The sequence below is a fragment of the Gracilinanus agilis genome, chromosome 6 (genome assembly GCF_016433145.1).
Source record: "Gracilinanus agilis isolate LMUSP501 chromosome 6, AgileGrace, whole genome shotgun sequence".
Classification (NCBI taxonomy): Eukaryota; Metazoa; Chordata; class Mammalia; order Didelphimorphia; family Didelphidae; genus Gracilinanus; species Gracilinanus agilis.
The window spans coordinates 230,204,691-230,231,422 of NC_058135.1; the positions used below are offsets into that span (position 1 = coordinate 230,204,691).

The following is a 26,732-nucleotide window of genomic DNA, read 5'->3' on the forward strand; positions in this document are numbered from 1 at the left end:
ATATATATGTGTGTGTGTGTGTGTGTGTGTGTGTGTGTGTGTATATATACATATATATATATATATTTTGTTTGTTTGTTTTTGTTTTTTTAGAAAAATTTTCCATGGTTACATGATTCTTGATTTTACTTTCCCCTTCACCCTCCCCTTCACCCCCCCCCCATATCCAATTCACATTTCCACTGGTTTTAACATGTTTGATCAATCAAGACTTATTTACATATTATTGATAGTTGCATTGGTGTGGTCCTTTAGTTTCTACATCCCCAACCATACCCGCATCAACCAATGTGTTCAAGCAGTTGTTTTTCTTCTGTTTCCACTCCTGCTGTTCTTCCTCTGAATGTGGGTAGTGTTCTTTTCCACAAATCCCTCAGAATTGTATTAGGTCTTTGCATTGCTGCCAGTACAGAAGTCCATTACATTCGATTTTACCACAGTGTATCAGTCTCTGTGTACAATGTTCTTCCAGCTCTGCTCCTTTCACTCTGCATCAATTACTGGAGGTCTTTCCAGTTCACATGGAATTCCTCCAGTTCATTATTCCTTTGAGCACAATAAGATTCCATCACCAACATATACCAGAATTTCTTTAGCCATTCCCCAATTGAAGAGCATCCCTTCATTTTCTAGTTTTTTGACACCACAAAAAGCACAGCTATAAATATTTTCATACAAGTCTATTTATCTATGATCTCTTTGGGGTACAAACCCAGCAATGCTATGGCTGGATTGAAGGGTAGGAAGTCTTTTAGAGCTCTTTGGGCATAGTTCCAAATTACCAACCACAATGGTTGGATCAGTTCACAACTCCACCAACAATGCATTAATGTCCCAATTTTGCCACATCCCCTCCAACATTCATTACTCTCCTCTTCTATCATTTTAGCCAATCTGCTAGTTGTGAGGTGGTACCTCAGAGTTGTTTTGATTTTCATTTCTCTAATTATCAGAGATTTAGAACACTTTCTCATGTGCTTATTGACAGTTTTGATTTCTTTATCTGAAAATTGCCTGTTCATGTCCCTTGCCCATTTATCAATTGAGAAATGGCTTGATATTTATACAATTGATTTACCTTATTGTATATTTGAGTAATTAGACCTCTGTCAGAGTTATTTGTTATAAAGATTTTTCCCAATTTGTTGTTTCCCTTTTGATCTTGGCTACATTGTTTTGTTTGTACAAAAGCTTTTTAGTTTGTATAATCAAAATTATTTATTTTACATTTTGTAATTTTTTCTAACGCTTGCTTGGTTTTAAAATTTTCCCTTTCCTATAGATCTGACAGGTATACTATTCTATGTTCACCTAATTTTCTTATAGTTTCCTTCTTTATATTCAGATGATTCACCCATTCTGAATTTATCTTGGAGTAGGGTGTGAGGTATTCATCTAAACCTAATCTCTCCCATATTGTTTTCTAATTTTCCCAGCAGTTTTTGTCAAATAGTGGATTTTTGTCGCAAAAATTGGGCTCTTTGGGTTTATCATAGACAGTCTTGCTGACATCACTTACTCCAAGTCTATTCCACTGATCCTCCCTTCTGTCTCTTAGCCAGTACCATATCGTTTTGATGACCTCTGCTTTATAGTATAATTTACTATCTGGTACTGCTAGGCCCCCTTCCTTCACATTTTTTTTCATTATTTCCCTTGATATTCTTGATCTTTTGTTCTTCCAAATGAACTTTGTTATAATTTTTTTTCTAATTCAGTAAAAAAGTTTTTTGATAGATAGATAGGTATGGCACTAAATAGGTAAATTAATTTGGGTAGAATGGTCATTTTTATTATGTTAGCTCATCCTACCCATGAGCACTCAATGTTTTTCCAATTGTTTAGATCTAGTTTTAATTGTTTGGAAAATGTTTTGTAGTCGTGTTCGCATAATTCCTCGGTTTGTTTTGGTAGATAGATTCCTAAGTATTTTATATTGTCTAGGGTGATTTTAAATGGTGTTTCTCTTTCTTCCTCTTGCTGCTATGATGTGTTGGAAATATATAGAAAAGCTGATGATTTATGTGTATTTATTTTGTATCCTGCAACTTTGCTAAAGTTGTTGATTATTTCTATTAGCTTTTTAGTTGATTCTCTAGGATTTTTTAAGTAGACCATCATATCATCTGCAAAGAGTGATAGCTTAGTCTCCTCACTGCCCACTTTAATACCTTCAATTTCTTTTTCTTCTCTAATTGCTACTGCTAGTGTTTCTAATACAATGTTAAATAATAGAGGTGATAGTGGGCATCCTTGTTTCACTCCTGATCTTATTGGGAAGGCTTCTAATTTATCCCCATTGCATATGGTGTTTCAATGGTTTTAGATATATATTGTTTATTATTTTTAGGAAAGGACCTTCTATTCCTATACTTTCTAGTGTTTTCATTAGGAATGGATGTTGTATTTTGTGAAAGGCTTTTTCAGCATCTGTTGAGATAATCATGTGCTTTTGTTGGTTTGCTTGTTGACATGGTCAATTATGTGAATGGTTTTCCTGATGTTGAATCATCCTTGCATTCCTGGTATAAATCCCACATGATCATAATGAATAAACCTCGTGATCCCTTAATGGAATCTTTTTGCTAGTATTCTGTTTAAGATTTTTGCATCTATGTTCATTAAGGAGATTGGTCTGTAGTTTTCTTTCTCTGTTTTTGATCTACCTGGCTTTGGGATCAGTACCATATTTGTATCATAAAAGGAATTTGGTAGAACTCCTTATTTGCTTATTATGTCAAATAGTTTGTATAGTATTGGAATTACTTGTTCTTTGAAGGTTTGATAGAATTCACTTGTGAATCCATCTGGTCCTGGGGATTTTTTCTTAGGGAGTTCTTTGATGGCTTCTTCAATTTCTTTTTCTGATATGGGATTATTTAAGTATTCTATTTTTTCTACTGTTAATCTAGGCAATTTATATTTTTATAAATATTCATCCATGTATCTAGATTGCTATATTTATTACAATATAATCGTGCACAATAGTTTTTAATGATTGCCGTGATTTCCTCTTCATTAGAGGTGAGGTCTCCCTTTTTATCTTTGATACTGTCAATTTGGTTTTCTTCTTTCCTTTTTTTAATTAGATTGACCAGTACTTTGTCAATTTTGTTTATTTTTCAAAGTACAAGCTTCTACTCTTATTTATTAACTCAATAGTTCCTTTACTTTCAATTTTATTGATTTCCCCTTTAATTTTTGTAATCTCTAATTGGGTTTTTAGCTAGGGATTTTTTATTTTTTCCCTTTCTAGTTTTTTAATTTGCATGCCCAGTACATTAATTTTTGCCCTCCCTAATTTGTTAATACATGCACTCAAGGATATAAATTTCCCTCTGAGCACTGCCTTAGCTGCATCCCACAGAGTTTGGTAGGATGTCTCATCATTGTCATTCTCTTCAATAAAATTATTGATTGTTTCTATGATTTCTTCTTTGACTAGCTGGTTTTGGAGAATCATATTATTTAATTTCCAATTAGTTTTTGGTTTGGCTGTCCAGGTGCCCTTGCTGATTATTGTTTTTATTGCATTATGATCTGAGAAGGTTACATTTATTATTTCTGCTCTTTTGCATTTGTTTGCAATGTTTCTATGCCCTCTTACATGGTCAATATTTTGAATGTACCATGTACAGCTGAAAAGAAGGTGTATTCTTTTTGTCCCTATTTATTTTTCTCCATATATCTATTAAATCTAATTTTTCTAGGATTTCATTCACCTCTCTTATCTCTTTCTTATTTATTTTTTGGTTTGATTTATCTAGGTCTGAAAGAGGAATATTTAGATCTCCCACTAGTATGGTTTTACTATCTATTTCCTTCTTGAACTCTGCTAGTTTCTCCTTTAGGAATTTGGATGCTATACCATTTGGTGCATACATGTTGAGTACTGTTATTTCCTCATTGTCTATACTGCCTTTTATCAGGATGTAATTACCTTCCCTGTCTCTTTTAATCATATCTATTTTTACTTTGGCTTTGTGAGAAATCATGATCTCCACTCCTGCCTTTTTTTCTCATTTGAAGCCCAAAAGATTTTGCTCCAGGCCTTGATCTTAAACCTGTGTATATCCACCCACCTCATATGTGTTTCTTGTAGACAACATATAGTAGGATTTTGGTTTCTAATCCACTCTGCTATTTACTTCCATTTTATGGGCGAGTTCATCCCATTCACATTCAGAGTTATAATTATCAGTTGTGTATTCCCCAACATTTTGGTATCCTCTCCTACTTCTACTGCTTCTTCTTATGCTATTTCCTTTTAAACTGGTGGTTTGTTTTAGATCAGTCCCCCTTGTCCCATCCCTTGATTTACTTCCCTTTCCACCCCCTCCCTTATTAATCCCCTCTCTTTATTTTTTAAGGCCTAATGAATTCCCCCCCCTCTCTTCCCATCTCTTTTTTGACCTCCCCACTCCCCTGCTCCCCTTGGTTAATCCCTTCTGACTTTCTCAGTAGGGTTATATAGAATTCGATATCCCAATGGATATAGCTACTCTTCCCTCTCAGGATTAATTCTGCTGAGAGGAAGTTTTAAATAGTACCTCTTAATGTTCTCTTCCTCTCCTTCTTATAATAGTATTCACCCCTCCCCCTTCCTATGCTCTCTTTCTGTGGTATAGAATGTACTATTTTTCTTATTCATTCAAGTTTCTCTTGATGTCATCTACTATTCACCTCCCTCTTTTTTTCCCCACCCCGTCTCATCTTAGACCATTTAGTGTTCCAACCTCTCCCTAAAAAATAATTCTTCTAATTACTATAATAGTGAATACATTTTTTGAAAATTATACATAACATTTCTCCATATTGGAATACAAATAATTTGATCTTATTAAAGCCCTTAAAGAGGTAAATTTTAAAATAAGAGTTTTCTTTCTTTCCCCTCTCTTTCTTATTTGCCTTTTCATGTTTCTCTTGGTTTTTGTGGTTGGATATTTAACTATCCATTTAGTCCTGGTCTTTTCTGTGCAAATACTTGGAAATCTTCTATCTTATTGAATGCCCATACTTTCCCCTGGAAGTCTCTAGTCAGTTTTGATGGGTAGGTGATCCTTGGTTGTAGACCCAGTTCTCTTGCCTTTCTGAATATCATATTCCAAGCCTTGAGGTCTTTTATAGTGTGGAGGCTGCCAGATCCCGTGTGATCCTGATTTGTGCTCCTTGATATATGAATTCTCTCTTTCTGGCTTCTTGTAAAATTTTTTCTTTTACTTGGAAGCTCTTGAATTTGGCTATTATATTCCTGGGGGTTGTCTTTTCAGGGTTTAGAGTAGAGGGTGATCTGTGGATCCTTTCATTGTCTATATTGTCCTCTTGTAGAACTTCAGGGCAGTTTTGATGAATAATTTCTTTTAGTATGGAGTCCAAATTTCTATTATTTTCTGCTTTTTTCAGGAAGACCAATGATTCTCAAATTGTCTCTTCTAGACCTGTTTTCTTGGTCTATTAATTTTTCATTGAGACATTTCATGTTTCCTTCTGTTTTATCAGTCTTTTGACTTTGCTTTATTTATTCTTGTTGTCTTGTGAGATCATTGGCTTCTAATTGCCCAATTCTTGTCTTTAGAGACTGGTTTTCGGCTAAAATCTTTTGGTTTTCCTTTTCAATCTGGTCTCTCTGGTTCTTCAAGGCTTCCATCTGGTCATTTCTGGTCTTCAGTTTGCTTATCCATTCATTTTATTTCTCAGCCTCACTTTCCAATTGAGAAATTCTGCCTTTTAAACTGTTATTTTCTTGCCAGATCTCTTCCATCTTTCTCATAATCTCAAATTTGAACTCTTCAAGATCTTGTGACCCATTTTCATTTTTTGGGATAGTTTGAATGTCTTTAATTGTTTGCCCTCCTCTGTTTTCTGGGTTTTTTCTGTGCAGAAGTTATCAACTGTTAGAGATTTTTCTTTGTCTTCTTGTTTATTTCTTGGGCTTTGCTTGGCATCATTGTGCTTTATCCGCCAGAAGTCTGAGTAAGGCAGTCTGATTCTCTTTGTATGGAGTTAGGGAGTAGTTTTTGCCTGAGGCTACTTTGTGAGTCTCCTGGTTTCTCTGGGGACCCTCTTGAGGTCTCTGGTCTAGTTGTTTTCAGGGTCGAGCCCCCATGTTCCTAGCCAGCTTCCCAGTGCCCAGAACTTGGCCCACATTTGCTCTTCTACCTGGGGTTTTCCCCTGAGTCAGAGTGAGCTGGGAGCTGCTGCTTCCTCTCTCAGCCCCACTCCAGTGTCCAAGGTCAGAGTTTTCCAGCCTCCTGGGATCTCTGGTCTAGCTGTTTTCAAGGTCAAGCCCCTGTAGTCCTAGCCAACTGCTCAGAGCCTAGAACTTTGCCCATGCTTGCTCCACCACCTGAGATTTTCCCCCTGAGTCTGAGTGAGCTGGGTGCTCCTGCTGCCTCAGTCCCACTCCTTTGTTAGAGGTCTGAGTTTTCCAGCCTCCTGGGGTTTCAGGTCTTGCTGCTCTCAGGGGCAAGCTCCTAGTGGTGCCAGTTAACTGCCAACAAGGTAGATTTTATGCCCCCGCTGGCTCTAACTCTGGAACACAGCCTCTGTCTCTGGTACTATGGGTAGGGTGGAGGAGGAGTGATCCACTCACGTTTTGATGGGAGCTATTTCCCCCACCTTATAGTGTGGAAGTGCCCAAATCCCACGTACCTTCAATACTGTGCCCTATTGTGGGGTCCCTTCTTTCATCTGGATTTTGTTTTCTTGTCCTTTGGAGGTATGCTATATCTGTTTGGAAGGAGAGAAAGTCGCCCTGCCTCTACTCTGCCACCATCTTAACCTGGAAGGTCTGGGATTTTCTTGATGAGGATATTGGAGTAGTTTGTCATTTCCTTCTCCAGCTCATTTTACAGATGAGGAAACTAAGGCAAACAGTGTGACTTATCCAGGCTCACACAGTAAGTGACTGAGGTTATATTTGAACTCAGGAAGATGAGTCTTCCTGAATCCAAGCCTGGGACTCTATCTACTGTGGCACCTAGTGGCCCTACTGATAGTTACTAGGAATAGAAAATTGATACAACTAAGAGCAAACTTCAAAGAAAATTAGAACTTAAAGGATGGGAAGGGGAGAATAATATTAAATGCTATAGAAAGGTCATAAAAATGACAACTCACTGAAGTCAGCAATGGGAAGTAATTGGTGACATTTAAGAGAGCAAAAAGAAGAGAAATTATACTATAAGATGTTGGGAAAGTGGGTCATGAGGAAGTGAAGGTATTAAGTAAAGGTTTCCTTTTTCAAATTTGATCATGAATTTGAGGAGAGAGATGGGATGGTGCTTAGGTGAGGTAGAAGACAAAGGATAAGGCTATTCTAGGATTGTAGAGAACTATGCATTTACATATCGGCAAGTGAGGAGGAATCAGGAGAGAAGCAAAAGTTTAAGATGCAAGAGAAAAAAGGGAATAACTTGTTAAAAACAAGTTATGAAGAAAGGGAGAGAAAACAGGACTTAAGGCACAAATAGAGTTACTAGTCGTGGTAAGTAGTAAAAGATCTCTTCATGTGGAAAAGGAAAGAAAGAATGAATGACTGTGTCATTATGAGAAATAGAAGATAGATCCAAGAAAGCTTTGGATGGCCTCCAATTTCTCAGTGAAGTAGGTAGGAATGTAGATCACCTGGTGTAAGGGTGGTAGGGAGTATTGGTGGGGACCTGAGGAGAAAAAGGGTTTAAAACACATGAATAATAAGAGCGTGTCCAAGAGAAAAGAATAGAATTGGCAAGGATCAACTGAAGCTCAAATATCCTGCCTTTTAGGGAATTAGCAGCCTAGGAGCAAGACCAAAAAAGTCAGATGGTAGAGATTACCCAGACATGAGACTTAATAATGCCAGAGATCAGAGTGAATGAAAACTTCTAGCATGATGGTAATTATTTCATTAAAAATATTGATCAAGGCTAGGCAGAGAAGTACGTGAAGCTAGAGTAGTCCATCCTTTTTTCACCTCCATTCCTCTTCTACTTTCTCTTGAATTCTTGTGTATGGGAGAGATTAGATTTAGATGAACATCTCACACACTACACCAAGATAAATTCAGAATGGGTGAATGACAAATATAAAGAAGGAAACTATAAGTAAATTAGGTGAACATAGAATAGTTTGCTGTCAGATCTATGGGAAAGGAAAGATTTTAAAACCAAGCAAGAGATAGAGAATATTACAAAATGTAAAATAAATAATTTTGATTACATTAAATTAAGAAGGTTTTATACAAACAAAACCAAAGCAAGTAAAATTAAAAGGGAAGCAACAAATTGGGAAAAATCTTTATAACAAAAACTCAGACAAAGTTCTAATTACTCAAATTTATAAGGAACTAAATCAATTGTACAAAAAAATCAAGCCATTCCCCAATTGATAAATGGGCAAGGGACATGAATAGGCAATTTTCTGATAAAGAAATCAAAACTATCAATAAGCACATGAAAAAGTGTTCTAAATCTCTTATAATCAGAGAAAAGCAAATCAATACAACTCTGAGATACCACCTCACACCTAGCAGATTGGCTAATATGACAGCAAAGGAAAGTAATAAATGTTGGAGGGGATGTAACAAAACTGGGACATTAATGCATTGCTGGTGGAGTTGTGAATTGATCCAACCATTCTGGATGGCAATTTGGAAATATGCCCAAAGGGCTTTAAAAGACTGCCTGCCCTTTGATCCACCCATACCACTGCTGGGTTTATACCCCAAAGAGATAGTAAGGAAAAAGACTTATACAAAAATATTTATAGCTGAACTCTTTGTAGTAGCAAAAAATTGGAAAATGAGGGAATGTCCTTCAATTGGGGAATGACTGAATAAATTGTGGTGTCTGTTGGTGATGGAATACTATTGTGCTCAAGAACTTGAGGAATTACATATGAACTGGAACAACCTTCAGGAATTGATGCAGAGTGAAAGGAGCTGAACCAGGAAAACATTATACACAGATGGATACTCTGTGGCACAATGGAATGGAATGTACTTCTCTATTAACAGCAATGCAATGATCCAGGACAACTTGGAGGGACTTATGAGAAAGAATGCTATCCATATCCAGAGAAAGAATTGTGGGAGTAGAAACACAGAAGAAAAACAACTGCTAGATCACATGGGTCAATGGGGATATGATTGGGGATGTAGACTCTAAACACTCACCCTAGTGCAAATAATAATATGGAAATAGGCCTTGATCAATGGCACATGTAAAACCCAGTGGAATTGCTCATTGGCTATGGGGCAGAGGTGGAAGGAGGGGTGGGAAATAGCTTGAGTCATGTAACCATGGAAAAAATATTCTTAATTAATTAAATAAATAAGAATTCTTGGTGTTGAATTCATTCCACATCAATATCCTTACAGTTCAGCAATATATCTATAATTTTTAGTCTATAGAAAATGTGCTTCTTGCAGGCAGACGCTAAGGGGTCTGGGTTTTTTTCTTTGCATAACTAGCACATAATAAACACTTAAAAGCTTGATTCATTGGAGAATTGTCTGGGGGAATAAGAGGTCAGATGACTTGACCATCATACCTTACTGTACCTCAGAAGCAGGACTTACACTTAGAGATCTTTGGCTAGCCTCCTATCCACTACACTGAACTGCTTTTTTTTATTTGAACATAACATGAAACTTAACTATATTGACATAGATATAATTTTATATATATATGTATATATACATATACACATACATATTTATTAAACTGAATGACTAAAGACTCATATGTCTTGTCTTTTTGTTGTATAAAAATGGAAGAGTTAGTTTATTTTTCTCTCCATTAAATAAAAAACTCTTAAGATCCTAAATCATGTTTCTTTGTTAACTTATCATGGCATTGCTATTATGACAGCCCTGATTAATGAATCATGTTGGCCCGGAATATAGTAATTCTTTCTTCTTAGGAAAAGTCTCACCATTACAATGGCACTGAGGGGAAGAATCTGTGCATATCCCCAGCATCAACAACCAAAGGATGAGCCTGAAGATTTAAAAAAAAGTCAGACTTCATTTAACAGTTTTCCAAAAGAAGCTGGTCCATTCCCTGCCCATCACCAAGCTATAAAACCATGTTTTCCAATCAAGTCAACTCAACAAGCAATTATTAAGCCCCTGGGTTTTTTTCCATTTTGGTTTTTGAATCTCTAGCTCCCAACACATGTGTCCTGCACATTGCAAAAGCTTAATAATAAATATATTTGGATTAGGCTGGATTGGAATTGCTGTTTTTTGCACAAAAGAAAATGATATCTAACTTCTGCTGGCAATTTTCTACCAAAGAAATCAAGTTGGTTAATTGGAGGGCAAGCAGGATCAAAATGTACATAACCTCTGGACGCCATTAAAACATTTGAACTGTGTCATTCACTGAAACAAAAGAAATAAAAAGAAAAAGGTATTCTAAATGCTTCTCTAGAAGCTTAATACCTATGTCAAATAGGCTATGCCTATTTATTGCTATGTATTAGTCTTACCTTGTTCACAGAGTTTCTTCGTAAGAGAGCCCTCATCTTGAAAGTAAATTATGCGCTTTTGTACAATGCTGGCCCTGCAAAAACAAACAAACAAACAAACAAACAACTGTCAGTGTGAGGATCACAGTTTCTTCAAGGCAAAAAGTAAGTAAATGGACAGCCACTTTGTTCAGGGACTTCCTTCGCTCTATTTTTAATTTCAAACTATTGAGGTTGCTAAAATCTTTTTGAAGAAGCACAAATTACATGAGGCAAGTACCCCCTCCCACTTTTCTCCTGAAGGGTGATGGGACAGAGGAATTTAAAATGTGTTTTAGTTTTGCTCTGAAAATGTCACCTTGCCTCTTGCCAAAATTAGTAGACTAAACTAACTTTTGACATTCTACACAAAGACTGCTTCAGGAGCTCCAGCTCTTCCTTAAACTTGTCAAACGGAAGATTTGAGAATTTTAGGAGAATGTTTTGAGGCTTAGAAGTAGTTCTTTCAAGGACACCAAAATATGCTCTTTAATTATGGATTTTTCATAGATGTGTTACCTCTGCTTCAGCCTTCTCATCCAGTGTTATTTATTTTTACCTGGCCTATTCAGGGGTTGAATGTCAGAACTCTCAAAACCTCTATATTTTCAAATCTGAAAATAACAATATATTAAAATGTCACCACTTGGATTCTGCTCCTTGGTTGGGGAATGCATGCTTAGCTATCCCCAGCAAAATCAGTATCATCTTTTGATCTCTTGTTACCCTCTGGCTATTTGGAATGAAAGCATCCCTCATACACTCAGCTCCTGTCAGAACAGGTCTTGAAAAGGAGACAACAGTGTGACATGGGAGTGGACCGAAGAGACAGGTTTCTTTCACTAGCATGACAGGATTTTCCTGATTCAAAGTTGACCCATTCCTTTAAAAAGGGATAGCACCTGTCCCTCTCAAATTGGCATAGGGCTTGAAATGAAGATCTATTTACTTGGTATCCATTCCTCAGGGGGAAACTGAGGAGCAGGTTTTAGAAAGAAGAAAAACTAAAAACAGTAGAATACACACTGGACTTCTTTCCTTCTGCTCCCCCCGCCAAATCAATCAATCAACCAATCTCTCTCTCTCTCTGTCTCTCTCTGTCTCCCTCTGTCTCCCTCTCTCCCTACTTCCCTTTCTCTCTCTCTCTCTCTCTCTCTCTCTCTCTCTCTCTCTCTCACACACACACACACACACACACACACACACACACACACCCTAGATGCAGTGTTATTCCTCCCCAACTCCCTAAATTTCTTCCTCCTTCTGCTAAGAGGTGACAGGCCTGGATGATCTCATATATAACCAATGGATCCTAAGATACTGATTTATAGCTCTATTGTAATTGTACCAAGCCTGATATTTTCCTTAGAGTCCTTTCTCAATTAAAGTGTTTGTCTTTTCTGAGTTGGGCTTAGCCTACCCTTATCAACATTTGTTGAAAAGTCCTGAGAGCTACTGGCTAGCAAGGGGAAATAATTAGCATCTTGAAATCCATCTGTGAAGCAATACAGTTTATGATTTTGTCCTGCTTCAACAACACTATGTACACAAACAATTTTAAAGATTTAGGAACTCTGATCAGTACAATGTCCAAGCACAAGTACAGAGGACTAATGATAAAATAAGCTACCTAAAAGAGAGAAGATAGATTCAAAATTCAGAATGAAACACATATTTCCAGACATAATTGATGCAAGAACTTGTCTTGCTCAACTATCCATATTTGTAACCAAGGTTTTGATTTGTTCTCCCCCCACCCCCTTCGGAGTGGAAGTAGTCCAATGAGCAAAAAATCTATTTTTTAAATGAAAAAATAACATTTCAACCAGTGAGCTAGCATTTACTAGGCACTTCATATATGCTAGGCATTGTGTTAAGTATTGGGAATACAAATAAAGGCAAATGGTAGTCCCTATTCTTAAGGAGTACACAGTCTAATGAGGGAGACTACATGCAAACAAGGATGCACAGGATAAATTGGAGATAATCACCAGAGGCAAGGCACTCATATCAAGAAGGATTGGAAAGAGGTTTTTGCTTTATGTTGGCTTTTAGCTAAGACTTTTCAAAGGCCAAGGGATATAGGAGGTAGAGACAAGAAGGGAGAATATTCTAGGGATGGAAATAGTCAGTGAAAATGGTTGAAGATGACATTTTAAAAATGTTTTTAAATTTAAAAGATAATTTATTTGCCTTACTGTGTTTCTCATGTATTTCCCCTGCAATACTTCTCAAATAGTCATTTTGGTAACTTTTCCTACCACATGGCAAAAAAGAAGGAATTTCTGAATTAGTACTCACCAGATGACACATGTAAGAAGAATTGCCTAATACTGCATGACAAGCCAGAGCTAAAATCTAGAGATATGTCCATGAATACAATGTGATATGAAGAGCTGAAGGTATTTGTACAGACCTCTAAAATGGGACTAGTTCAAGATTTCTAAAGAAATACTTGCATTTTTGTACATCTTTTTTATAATGTTTTATTTTTCCACAATTATATGTAAAAACAATTTTAATATTCATTTTTAAATTTGAGTTCCAAATTCTCTCCTTCCTTCTCATCCTCCCTTCTTCCATCCCTCTAACTACCCAATTTTTGCATATTAGCTACTTTGTGGAAGATCTAGGAAAAAAGTAAGAAAAATGAAATATAGTATGTTTTGGTCTGCATCTAGCCTCCACTGATTCTTTCTCTGAAGACAGATGACATTTTTCATCATGATTTTTTGGGATTGTTGTGGATCACTGAATTGCTAATAACTAGGTCATGCACAGCTGTTCATCACAACATATTGCTGTGTACAATATTCTTCTGCTTACTTCACTTTGCATCAGTTCACATACATTTTTCCAGTTTTTTCTGAAATCATCCAGCTTGTCATTTCTTATAGTACAATAGTTCTCCATTACAATCATATATTACAATTTGTTCAACCATTCAACAGTTGATGAATAATCCCTCAATTTCTAATTCTTTACTACCACAAAAAGAGCTGCAATAAATATTTCTGTACAAATAAGTCCTCCTTTTTTGGACTTCTTTGGGATACAAACCTAGCAGTGGTATTGCTGGACCTAGGGTATGCACAATTTTAGAACCCTTTGGACATAGTTACAATTTGCTCTCCAGAATTGTTGGATCAGATCACAATTCTACCAACCATGCATTAGTATCCTAATTTTCCCCTCCAACATTTATCATTTTTTCTTTTCTGTCATAGTGACCAATCTGATAGGTATGAGGTGGTTGTTTTAATTTGCATTCCTCTATTTTTTTTATTTTTGTACTTCTTAACATAATTTACAGATAAGTTTTTGGTTTTTTTTTTGTGGTCATTTGGTTGGTTGTTTCTTTTTGTTTGTTTGAGCCTCAGTTTCTCTATCTCACCCAGGCTGAAAATGCAGTGACTATTCCTGGCCCAAACCTATTGCTGATCAACAATCCATTTCTATTCTAGGCCAGTTTTTTCCCTCCTTAGTCTGTCCTTTTGTCTTCTACCCTCAGGGGTTCAGCATAATGCTGTTGTATTTTATGCGGACACCTGATTGACTTTATTTAGCCCACTGCAGCTCAGAACTCCTGAGCTCAAAAGATCCATTAGCTTCAGTTTCCTCCACAGGACTTAAGTGACTATGGAAGAGGGTAAGGCTGATGACCTGATGCAATCTGCTTCACATAAATCCAATGTAGAAGTCAAGAAGTCACCCTATGATATCATTGGTCCTCTTTCAAAAACGAAGGGCAAACAACAAGAAACAGGAATTACAGGTAGGTGCCAGTAAACACAGCTTCTTGAGATTTAAAGCAAACTAATATCAGCCCCCAAAATATTTTAACTAGTTTTCCTTTAATTAAGCAACCAATCAATAAACATTTATTAAGTACCTACTATGTGTCAGTCACTATACTAAATGCTCTAAGTACCAAAAGAGGCAAAAGACCATTCCTGTCCTCAAGGAGCTCACAGTCTAATGGGGAGAGAACAAACAAATAAACAAATATACAAATACACACACACGCACACGCACACACACGCACACACACACACACACACACACACACACACACACACACACACATATATATAAAATCAAACTACATAGGGGTCAATAGGAAACAATAAAAGGAAGGCAGCAGCATAAATATTGAAACAAATGAATGAAACATTTCTTTTTCCGTTACCTAAGCAAGGGAATACAAAGAAATCTGCTATAATCCTTCATTTAGTCTGAGGTAAAGTACAAAATCTCAGGACAATGACAATAACTCTGGAGACAGATAATAGTCTTAGTAAAAGGTAAGTCTTCCTCAGGAGAAGAAGAAATCATTAAGTTCTTGATAAAGTGAAGGTGGTGGAAGATCAACTATGTCCAGTATCAAGAAGGGCCTGCAAATGCCCAGGTCATAATGCTTGCTATTTCAACATGTTTTAAGAAATTTATGCATTCTTTTCATTAAACTCAGAAGACAGGGGTTGGATTATGGCAGATCAAATGAGGGAAAAAAGTTCTGAGAAGTTTGACAGTAACCACACTAGGAAACAGTAGTAACAATGTTGGGAAGGGGGACACTGTGTATTCTATGATAACTGTAGACTCTTTCTGTTGCTACAGCTGTAGCAGTATCTAAAAGTACTACATTCCATTTCAGGTCAAGGCTAGCAATTGTGAAGCTTGTGAAACTGCTGAAATTCCCTGTAAACCTTATATTATTTCACAAGGACAAATAAAGATAGAAGACAGTCCCAGAGAGAACAGTTAGCAGGCAAAATTCTTTCTCTATTTCTATGTTCCCCAAATAGTTTGACACACAAATGACACAACAGTGCAAAAAGCTGTTACTTTTGTTGATGTTACTTGTATGGAAGTTGATTACTTTAATTGACTCTGTTGAGTTTTAGTTTAAGTACATAACTAACACTTTGCAATATACAGACCGTAGATAGATAGTAATACAAAGATCGTGGAGTAAGAGTCCTGAAATCTCTGTCTGCCAAGGTTCCACAATCTCCAAAAAAGGCATGACTGAGAGAATAAGATGGGGCTCAGAAGCTGTCACATAGAATACCACTACTGACCTTCCTGAGTGATTACTGCTCAACTCTCTTGTCCAAGGCTCAAGAAGTTCATACCATGACCACACTCCTAAGACTTAATTGGAGACATAAAAAACACGGACAAGAAGGGAAAGCTCCTTGGTCATGCCTCTGGCCCAGCCACCCAGGCTCCACTGGGACAAGGACTAACCTAGCTTTTTTTTTCCTTTTCTTTAAAGACAACCAGCAATTCCAACATTTGGGCAATGCACCAGGACACGTATATTAACACAGACGTTATTTTCCCCTGAAGTTTCTTCTAGGAAACATATAGGAGCAAAGGAGCCTAGTGCTCTCATTGAGACTATTAGCAGAAATTGTTGCCTTCTTACTCTCTTTGGCGCCCTGGCTATTTGTCCACAATCAGTTCTTCCATCTCTTTCTTTAGATATACTGCATGTTTTCTTACAGATGTTTATTTTTTCCCCAAAGACTGTCAAAGCCTGATATAATTTTGTATCCAGAGAAAATTGCTGATTGTGCTCAAAAGAAATGTTTGGTACTCTAAGCTACTAATATCAAGAGTATAATATTCAATGTAATCTTACAAATTACATTCTATTTCAAAAAGATAACAGCTTTACAAAATGATAAAGTGCTTTATAAGGAGTCCCTTGATATTCTAGAATTATAAATCTCTCTCATATTCTGCAGCGATTTGGCAGCATGGTTAAATAACATTTATATCCAAAATACTTTTTTATCAAGAAGGAATGCATTAAAGAAATCTAAATTAAATTTCTCAGTATGCTAGCTACTCAAATTCCCCACTCTATGATGAGGATCTAAATAATTCACTAATCATCACAGCAAAAATTTTCATTTAGACTTAAAATGGAAAATTTTTCAGCAATAATTTCCTAACTCATTTGAACTCACTTAGCCTTTTTCAATTGGAAACATCTTATTTCCTGTTGTCCTTCCCCTGATCTAATTTTATTATTGGGTTTCTTGCCTATGTAAATATATGTGTGTATATATGCGTGTGTGTGCATATACATGTATGTGTGTATTCATGTATATTTGAATATACACATAGATATAATACATGCCTGGTGATATGTATGTATATATCTATATATGTATACAAATATTGGCATGCTTTATAACATTTCTCTTTGATGTTAACAGTAGCTTTTTTTAAATAGCTAAAACTATTGAGAAATAAATCAAATGATATAATTAATTTGAAAAAATCAATACCAACTACCAACCTTGCAGAGTTATTATGAAAGAACATTTTTAAACCTAAAAGTTCTATATAAAAATAATAAGATTATAGATCTAGAGCTGGAAGGCTCAGGAGAAATCATTTAGCTGAACTTGCCAGATTACAAATGAGGAAACTGAGGCCCAGAGAATATGTATGCTTTGGCCCAGATAACATAGTGTTATCTATGTGGCAAAAATAAGATTCAACTCTGGTCTTCTTAGTCTAAACCCAGTGCTCTTTTCTTATACTTGCTGAATTGTTCATTGTTATTAATTTTTAGTAAGGGGTACAAGGTATTCAGAGAAGTCTACTCCCTCTGGAGTAAGCGTTTATGAAGCCCTTTTCACAGCTATTTTCCTCCTTTGGAGTCCACTCGCCAGCCAACTATCAACTATGGCTCTAAGAAGCATGCACCATGTGTGGCCACACCCTAGTAAAATCACATTAGCAGATATGTTAAACTAGACTGATGGAAACCAACAGACTCAAACTCCAACGTTGATAAGTTAGAAAAGGGGTTTATACCCCAGGCATGTGAACACTCTCCTAGCAGAGTAGGCAGATATGAATAATTTGTTCCAGTGGGCCACAAAGGTGGCAGAATCAGGAAGTATAGAGCATGAAGAGTGTATAAATGGAGATTTTGAACTTTGGACTGCATCCCCCATAAGTCCCTTAGTATTTCCCAAAATTCCCTTTAATCTCTCCTGCACCTCCACGTTTGCGTGGTCACGTTATTGTTTTATAAGTTCTGTAGCTCCTCCCTCTTTTTTCTTTTGCTCTTGGGAGTGGGCTAGTTAGTACCTTTTTAGTTAGTTTTTTAAAGTTTATTAATAAAACTTTATAAATATAATATTTAATATTTTGTATATTAATTTTAATCTCCGCAGGATCTTTGTTGGAGATCAAAGATGCCAAAATCATCCACTGCATCCTGTGCAATCATCAGTCGTCTTGATTTTTGTCTTGTCATTGGAATTCTTTGAATCTGGATAAGCAAACGAGGCATCTGTCTCACTTAAATCCAATTTATGCATGAGTCAAAAAATAACACCCATTTTATATTTTACAATTTTATAAATTTTGCTATTTATTTTAACTCCTACTTTGACATCCCATAGCAACAGGTAAGTGGCAAAAACAGCAGGTATTGATAATACTGGGAGTTGTAGGCACAACTGCACAAGTCACATGTTCCAAGGCATAAAGTTATCTTCTCACTGGAAGTAGCAGTGCAATTTGGCAGCCCCCTGAGTCTCTGAGCAGCCTTTTATAAGGACCACATTACTCACCTCCAAGGGTGAGGAAGGTACTAGAAAAAGTGCCCTAAAAATTGTCTGCTTCACCCATCCTAACCTAGGCTTTCTTACTATGGTAGGAGGGTATACTACCCTGCAAAAAGATTATATGTTTTTTTACATTTTCAATATTTCACATTTTAATATTTAAAAAAAAAACTTTTGTGAAGACAATTCTACTCATCAATGGTACAGGAAATGTGTTCACACTTATGGACAACACAAAATCCAAAAGGCCTCAAAGATAAATAGCTCTTATTGTGAGAGAACTCTGCAAGTATCATATCCAAATAGCAGCCTTGAGTGAAACAAGGCTGGTAAATGAAGACAGGCTTACTAAAGGTGGAAATGGATACACATTTTTCTGGAAGGGCTGCCATGATGAAGAACACTGTAAATCTGACATAGGTTTTGCAATCAAATCTAATCTAGTCAACAAAATCTTGTATGCCTTTGAAACAGTGTGAATGACAAGCTCAAGACAATGTTACTGCCATCTGCAGTGCGTATGCTCCCACCTTGATGAACCCTGATGAAGTCAAAGAAAAATTTTATGAAGATTTGGAGATCCTCTTTATCAATGTGCTGAAAGAGGACAAGTTTTGTAATTATATGTGACTTTAGGGCCAGATAAGGCATGTATGATAACACATGGCAGAGACACTTTGGAAGGAATGGAGTCAGAAACAGTAACAGTCACTACTGAAGACTTGTGCATCTCATAACCTTCTTATCACCAACACTATCTTCAATTTACCTAAATGCAATAAAACTTCATGGATGTATCTGAAGCAACATTGACATTTAATAGACATTGAGAAAAGAAGAGACAGACAGATGTTGTGGCAAAGTGCAGGATAGAACATAGACATCCTCTCCAAGCTAAAAATTCTCATTAAAAAAAAGCAGTGGCCCCAAGGCAAGATGACTATCTGAAGATATTGTCAACAGATTACAGCACTTCTCAGTGCAAGAAAGGTTTGTTGCTGACTTAGAAGGAAAGCCGAGTCAACACAAAGTTGGCAACAGTGGAACAGAAAGGAATGGGCAGCTTTTAGAGATCTGGTGTACAAGCACTGAATTTACACATCTGTGTCAGAACACTCACAAACATTAGGATTAGTTTGATGAAAATAATAGAGAAATTCAAAAGCTACTAAATGAAAAACAAGAAATCCACAAGGTTTGCCAGCAAGATAGTTCATCTGTCTCTAAGAAAGCAATGTTTCACTCCATCAAAAGTAAATTGCAGGGGGAAGCTGGGTAGCTCATTGGTTATTAAATTGGTTATTAAAATAACCAATACGTACTATTGACTCTAAGGTGAAAGGTAAGGGTTTAAAAAAAAGTAAATTACAAATGAAACTTAGGTAGAGGTCTGCAGAATGGTCCACTGACATAAAAGTGAGAATTGTGTGATATATATATATATGTAATATGTAATATGTAATGAGGAACACTGTGAAGCTGACATAGGTTTTGCAATCAAACACACACATATGTAATATGATGTTCCTACTCCAAAAGCAAAGCAAGTCTTTCAAATCTGACTTCACAAATAGCATATTCATGTTCAATATTTTCTTTATTGTTTATCTTTCAATTTAGATTTATCTGGCTCTGAGAAAAGAATTTAAAGTCTCCTACAATTATTACTATCTATCTCTTTTTACAATTAACTTTATGTAGATGCTATGCCATTGCATGGTTATATATTTAGTATGGATATTGTGTCTAGTTTAACAGGAATTTTTCATTTTTCTTTTTCTAATAGCATGAGTGCAGCTCTTGCTTTTTAAAAAATCATCTAATTAACTGTAAATTTGTTCGGTGCTCTCCTTTTTAATTTTGCATGTGCCTTTATTTTAGATGTGCTTCTTATGCAATAGGTAGGGTTTTGCTTTCTTATTCATATCAAAGTAATTGTCCCTGTCAAATGGTTCAGCATCAGAAACTCATATGAGTTTATCAATTAGAATAACAATAAAAATGGATTAACTGCTTTGCTACTGGACCTTAAGGGCAATAGGTGTTTTTTTCCATCTGATTTGCAGTTGAAACTTCCCACATGTGCTGTATCCCCCATTAGAATATCAGCTATTTAAGAGCTGTCTTACTTTTCTATTTGTGTACTCAGTATTTATCACAGTGTTTTGCAGATAGTGAGTGTTTAATAATTTTATTCATTTGTTTAATCATTCATTTTCTTTTCTTTTAATGACTTTTTATCCATTCATATTCAAGATAATTGTTAGATTTTTTCTTCTACTTATTTCTTTTGCATGGACTTTTATTCTATTCATCTAAGTCATCTTATTGTCCCTGTAACTAGTTTTTTTTTTACTTTCATGCTAGCCTATCCTCACAGTTTCCCACTTCCCATTTATCTGTCCTGTATTAACTTTCTTGATATTAAATTGTAAATTTTTCTCATTTAGATTTATTTTATTTATCTATTCCCACTCAAACCCTTTTGATCTTATCTTTTCTTGCCCAACTAAGCATGAAGCTCAAAATTTTCCCTTTCTCCTATTGAATCCTTGTTTGAGTAACATTTTAGGCAGTTCTCTTTTCCAAAATGTTTTCATTTATTTTGTCATGCTTCTTATTTCTCTCCCTTTCTAATCTATTCTGAATTGTAATCTCTAATTTATAAATTTATTTATTCCTTCTTTATTTTATACTTCTCATGAGAGTAGAATTTCTGGACTCCAAAATTTCAACTCTCTTTTATTCCATTTATGTACTATTGCATGTGTATATCTTACTTTATCTTTTTTTCTTTCTGTGCCTCATTCTTAGAAATTTCAATTCATAAAGAAATTCATGTTGAATGGAAGAAGGACAATATACTAAGACTTATTATATGATGTAGGTAATAAGGTTCAATCCTACCCCTCTGCCCTTACCGTAATCACTCACCCCTCTTAAGGCCAAGTCATACTATCTTTTGTTCTATGACTCATCTCTTATCCTGAGTCTTGACTTCCCTTGGGTACTTATATATTCCTCTCTCCTGGGATGGACTGTAATACTTGAAAGTCCAACTTTTCTCAGAGAAGATGATCTTCAAATGTGCAAGTTCCCCTGAGATGAAACTCATTATAAGGCTCGATCTCTTTCCACAGTAATATACACAGTAGCTCCTTGCACATTGGAATATTCCTTCTTGATGTATTTTCATTTACTCTTCAGGGACAAGATCTCATTTCTAATTCCTCCCTCCAATCTAGTTCCTCCTTTCAATTGCATTTATATTATGCTACCTCTAAATGCAGCTCTTGTAGAAAGATGAAAAAAGTTACTATCCTTCTCTGATCACTTATGAATGGGGAGTAAGGATAGATCTCTAACCCTCTATCATCTTTTATCTCCTCTTATCTCTCCCACAAAAGATAGATTCACATTTGAAAGAAAATGTGAGACAGTTAGGTGGTTTAAGAGCCAGGCCTAGAAACATGAGGTCCTGAGTTCAAATCTGGACTCAGATACTTCTCAGCTGTTACCCTTGTCAAGTCACTTAACTTCCATTAACTTATCCTTAATGTTCTTTCGCCTTGGAACCAATACCCAGTATTGGTTCTAAGACAGAAGGTTAAGATTTGGTTTGTTGTTTTTTTAAGAAGAAAATGAGAGTTAGACCAGAGATATTAATTTGGTTCTACCCCTTTCCCGATTCATTACATTTCTTTTAAAATATTAGTTTTTTTTAAATTTTTTGTCCCATTTTAACCCTATCAAATTTTTCAAACTCTATAAAATCTTTCAGTTCAATTTATTTTTTAAAACATCTTATAAATATTTAAAAATTTGTTTCACTACTTTTTCTTGAAAAGTGTACTTATTTACCTCCTCATGTTTGCCTTGTTTTTGATTCTTTGAAAGTTGCAAAATATGTTAGTGTCTACTTTGTTTTATTTTGAAGTAAGATTTTAAATATTTATAGAAGGATGAAATGTTTTTATTATTATTAATCTCATCTTTTCAGGATAGGTTGTTTGGGGATCTAGTTTAAACAACTTTGCCTTTCATAATAATTTTGTGCTGGCAGAATACAAGGTAATATAAATTAGTATTTCCTCATAACTCAAAGCCTTTCTCAGGGCCACTTGCAAAATATCTTGTGCATTATTGAAATTGTAAATATAAACACCATTTACCTTGGAGTTTTAAGTCTGGGTGTGTATGACTCTTTGTATATTCATATGTTCATATATTTGTGCTTCATGGCAGTAACCTATGAATTTAATCAATTAATATTTTGATATGTGAATATAAAAATTTATACAGTTTTTCTACTGTTTCATACTCAGGTTTTTCTCCACATATTCTGTTCTTATGGAAGACCCATGATACTTATGCTATCTCTATGCATCCTCTCTTCAAGATCAATCACTTGAGGAGTTGCATTCTGGGAGCTAAGGAGGCAGATTAAAAGACACTCCACTCTCCTGATCCCTCTACACACACACACACACACACACACACACACACACACACACACACACACACACATNAATGGTTTTACACACACACACACACACACACACACACACACACACACACACACACAAATAAATTGCTTCAAAACAACAAATTGGGAAAAAATCTTTATAACGAAAAACTCTGACAGGGGTCTAATCACTCAAATATACAAGGAGTTAAAGCAATTGTATAAAACATCAAGCCATTCCCCAATTGATAAATGGGCAAGAGACATGAATAGGCAATTTTCAGATAAAGAAATCAAAAGTATCAATAAGCACATGAGAAAGTGTTCCAAATCTCTAATAATTAGAGAAATGCAAATCAAAATGACTCTGAGGTATCACCTCACACCTAGCAGATTGGCTAAAATGAAAGAAGGGGAGAGGAATGAATGTTGGAGGGGATGTGGCAAAATTGGGACATTAATGCATTGCTGGTGGAGCTGTGAAATGATCCAGCCATTCTGGCTGGCAATTTGGAATCATGCTCAAAGGGCTATAAAAGAATGCCTTCCCTTTGATCCAGCCATACCATTGCTGGGTTTGTACCCCAAAGAGAACATAGATAAACAGACTTGTACGAAAATATTCATAGCTGCGCTTTTTGTGGTGGCAACAAACTGGAAAAGGAGGGTATGTCCTTCAATTGGGGAATGGCTGAACAAACTGTGGTATATGCGGGTGATGGAATACTATTGTGCTAAAAGGAATAATAAACTGGAGAAGTTCCAGGCAAACTGGAGAGACCTCCGGGAACTGATGCAGAGCGAAAGGAGCAGAGCCAGAAGAACTCTATACACAGAGACTGATATACTGTGGTAAAATTGAATGTAATGGACCTCTGTACCAGCAGCAATGCAATGACCCAGGACAATTCTGAGGGATTTATGGTAAAGACGCTACCCACATTCAGAGGAAGGACTGCAGGAGAGGAAACATATAAGAAAAACAACTGCTTGAACGCATGGGTCGGGGTGGACATGATTGAGGGTGTGGACTCGAAACTACCACACCAGTGCAACTACCAACAATTTGGAAATTGGTCTTGATCAAGGACACATGTCAAAACTAGTGGAAATGCGCATCGGCCATGGGTGGGGGTGGGGCGCGGGGGGGTGTTGAAGGGGAAAGGTGGAGCATGAATCATGTAACCATGTTAAAAATGAATATTAATAAATGTTAAAAATAAATAAATAAATAAATAGATTGCTTCAAAACAAAGGAAACTTGAAGAATACATCTCACTGGGGTAAGAAGAAAGAGTAGCCCAGGCAGCACAGCATCTGCAAAAGTTGGCCAGACTTGGAGCAGCCCAGCATACCATGGCTCTGCCAAAGGCAACAAAGCTGCAGAATGGATCAAAGCCCATCACAAGCCACCCAACACAAATATAGAAAAGAGAGATGGAAGGAAATTCCACACTCCCATGTGGCAGTGGAACTCTGATGCCACAAGGCAGCAGAGAAGGAGACTGGTTGAATTGCAGGAAACTTCTCACACACGACAGCAGAGGGTCCAAAGCAGGGGACTAGTCCAACCAAAGCCATTTGGCAGGGGCAGGGAAGCAACAAAGAAGGTACTAGCACAGCCATTGAAACAACTATTAACATGGGGTGCTAAATATATTTGGACAAAGCAGCTGCAAACCTCTTCAGAGCAAGCTAGCAGGACCATTTCCTCAAAAGACACACTATGAAAAATAAAGGCAGCCAGGCCTATGCAGAGAAGAACACTCTGCAAGCTTGGAGCAGTGTGCCCTCTACCCCAGGAACAAAGAAGCACTTCAATACATAGATAAGGTAATGGGGCAGGGGGAGAGGGACAACTAGAAAAATAAGCAAAAAATATTCTGACTTTAGACAGTTACTTTAGTGACAGAAAACCAAAATATGAATTCAGAAGAAAACAACGCCAAAAAGGAAAGCTGTGAAGCCTCAAAGAAAAGTAAGAAAGAATGTCAGGGCTCAAAAGAACCTCTAAAAGAACTTGAAAAGAAGTTAAAAACTAAATGATAAGAGAATTGACAGAAAAACCCCATGGCTGGGAAAATTTTCACTGAAGAAATCAACTCCATAAAAACTAAAATAGGCCAAAAAGAAGAAAATGAAGAAAATTCTATTCCTCCCTGATGAAAAGAATGAATCAAGTGGAAATGGAGGTTTAAAAAAAACATTGAAGAAAACAACTTTTTAAAGAGTAGGATTAGCCAAGTGGAAAAGGAAACACAAGAACTCAAAGTAGAAAATAACATCTTAAAAATTAGAACTGGACAAATAGAAGTTAATGAAACCATAAAACATCAAATAATAGAAAATAAAAAATATGAAAATGGAAAAAAATGTTAAATACTTCACTGGAAAAATGACTGACCTAAAAATAGATCTAGGAAAAATAATTTAAGAATCACTAGGATACCTGGAGGCCACAATAAAAATAAAAATAAAAAAGCCTAGACAGCATATTACAAGAAATCATCAGGAAAAACTGCCCTGATAGAGGAAAATGGAAATTGAGATAATTCATCAATCACCTTCTGAGACATCAAAATAAAATACCCCATGACTATTATCCCCAAATTCTAGAACCCCCCAGGCTAAGGAAGAAGTACTACATGCAGCTATAGTAGCCAAAAGGAAATAATTCAAATATTGTGGAGATACAGTCAGGATTATATAGGATCTAGCAGCTTCTAAATTAAAGGACTTAAAGGCATGGAATATGATATTCCAAAAGGCAAAGGATATAGGATTACAACCTGGAATTACATATCCAGAAAAGCAGAACATAATTCTCCAGGGGCAAAAATTGACCTTCAATGAAATAGAGAAATTTCAGACTTTCTTGATAGAAAAAAAAGCTAAAAAGAAATTTTAATGAGCAAATCTGACACTCAAGAGAATCATAAAAAGGTAAAGTGAAAACTTAAGGATTTTAATAAGGATAAATTGTGTACATTCATACTTGGGAAGGTAATAATTGAAATAATTAGATATCTATGATACTTGAGAAAGGTAAGGTACTTAAAGTATGCAAGATGCCTAAAGTACCTTAAATACTTAAGAACTACATCACTAAGGGAGCAACAAAAAGGAGTATACACAGAGGGAAAGATGCTAAATAATATAGACTAGTTTCCCTTTCCCTCAGATAAAGAAGGATGGAAAAGATGAACACATGGGAAGAAGAGAAAAGGAGAAATAGAAGTGGGTAAATTACCACTCATTAAGAGGCATATAAGTAGCAAATAAAGTGGAGAAGATAGTTAGGGATGGATATGCTTGAACCTTTCTCTCATCAAAATTAGTTCCCACATATATAACTCCCACACTCAACCAACTATAGAAATCTATCTTACCCTACAAGAAAACAGGAGGGTAGAGAGAATAAGGGAGGGGAAAGACAAAAAGGAGTGAGAATTGAGGGAGGTTATCATCAAAATAAAGATGTCTGTGAGGGGGCAGCTGGGTAGCTCAGTGGATTGAGAGCCAGGCCTAGAGACGGGAGGTCCTAGGTTCAAATCTGGCCTCAGACACTTCCCAGCTGTGTGACCCTGGGCAAGTCACTTGACCCCCATTGCCTACCCTTACCACTCTTCTGCCTTGGAGCCAATACACAGTATTGACTCCAAGACGGAAGGTAAGGGTTTAAAAAAAAAAAAAATAAAAAAAAAAAATAAAGATGTCTGTGAACAGGGAAAAGCTAAAGAAAGAGAGAGGAGTAAACAGGGAGAAAATAAGAGGAAAACACACAATTAGTAATCATGAGTATGAATGTGAATGAATTGACCTCACCCATAAAATGAGAAAAGATAGGAAGGTGGATTAGAAAACAGAGTCCCACAATATACTATCTACAAGAAATGCATTTAATATAGGGAGACATACACAGAGTAAAATCAATATGCTAGAGGAGAAACTATTATGCCTCAGCTAAAGTTAAAAAAAAGGAGGGGTAGCAATCATGATCTCAGAGAAAGCAAAGAAAAAATGTATCTAATCAAGAGATAAGGTACATTTACATCATGATAAAAGGCGCTATAGATAATGAAACAATATCAATATTATATATATATATACATATATATATATATATACATATATATATATATATATATATATATATCTCCAGCAATTGGCACAGC

General features: G+C 36.1%; 1 protein-coding gene across 1 annotated transcript in view; it reads right to left on the reverse strand.

Moving 5' to 3' along the window:
• Window positions 1–26,732, reverse strand: part of SPON1 (spondin 1) — a 401,779-nt gene that overhangs the window by 208,181 nt on the left and 166,866 nt on the right. The window contains exon 4 of the mRNA XM_044680980.1: window positions 10,474–10,547. Coding sequence (XP_044536915.1) covers window positions 10,474–10,547 — 74 coding nt within the window. The remainder of the gene's footprint in view (window positions 1–10,473; window positions 10,548–26,732) is intronic.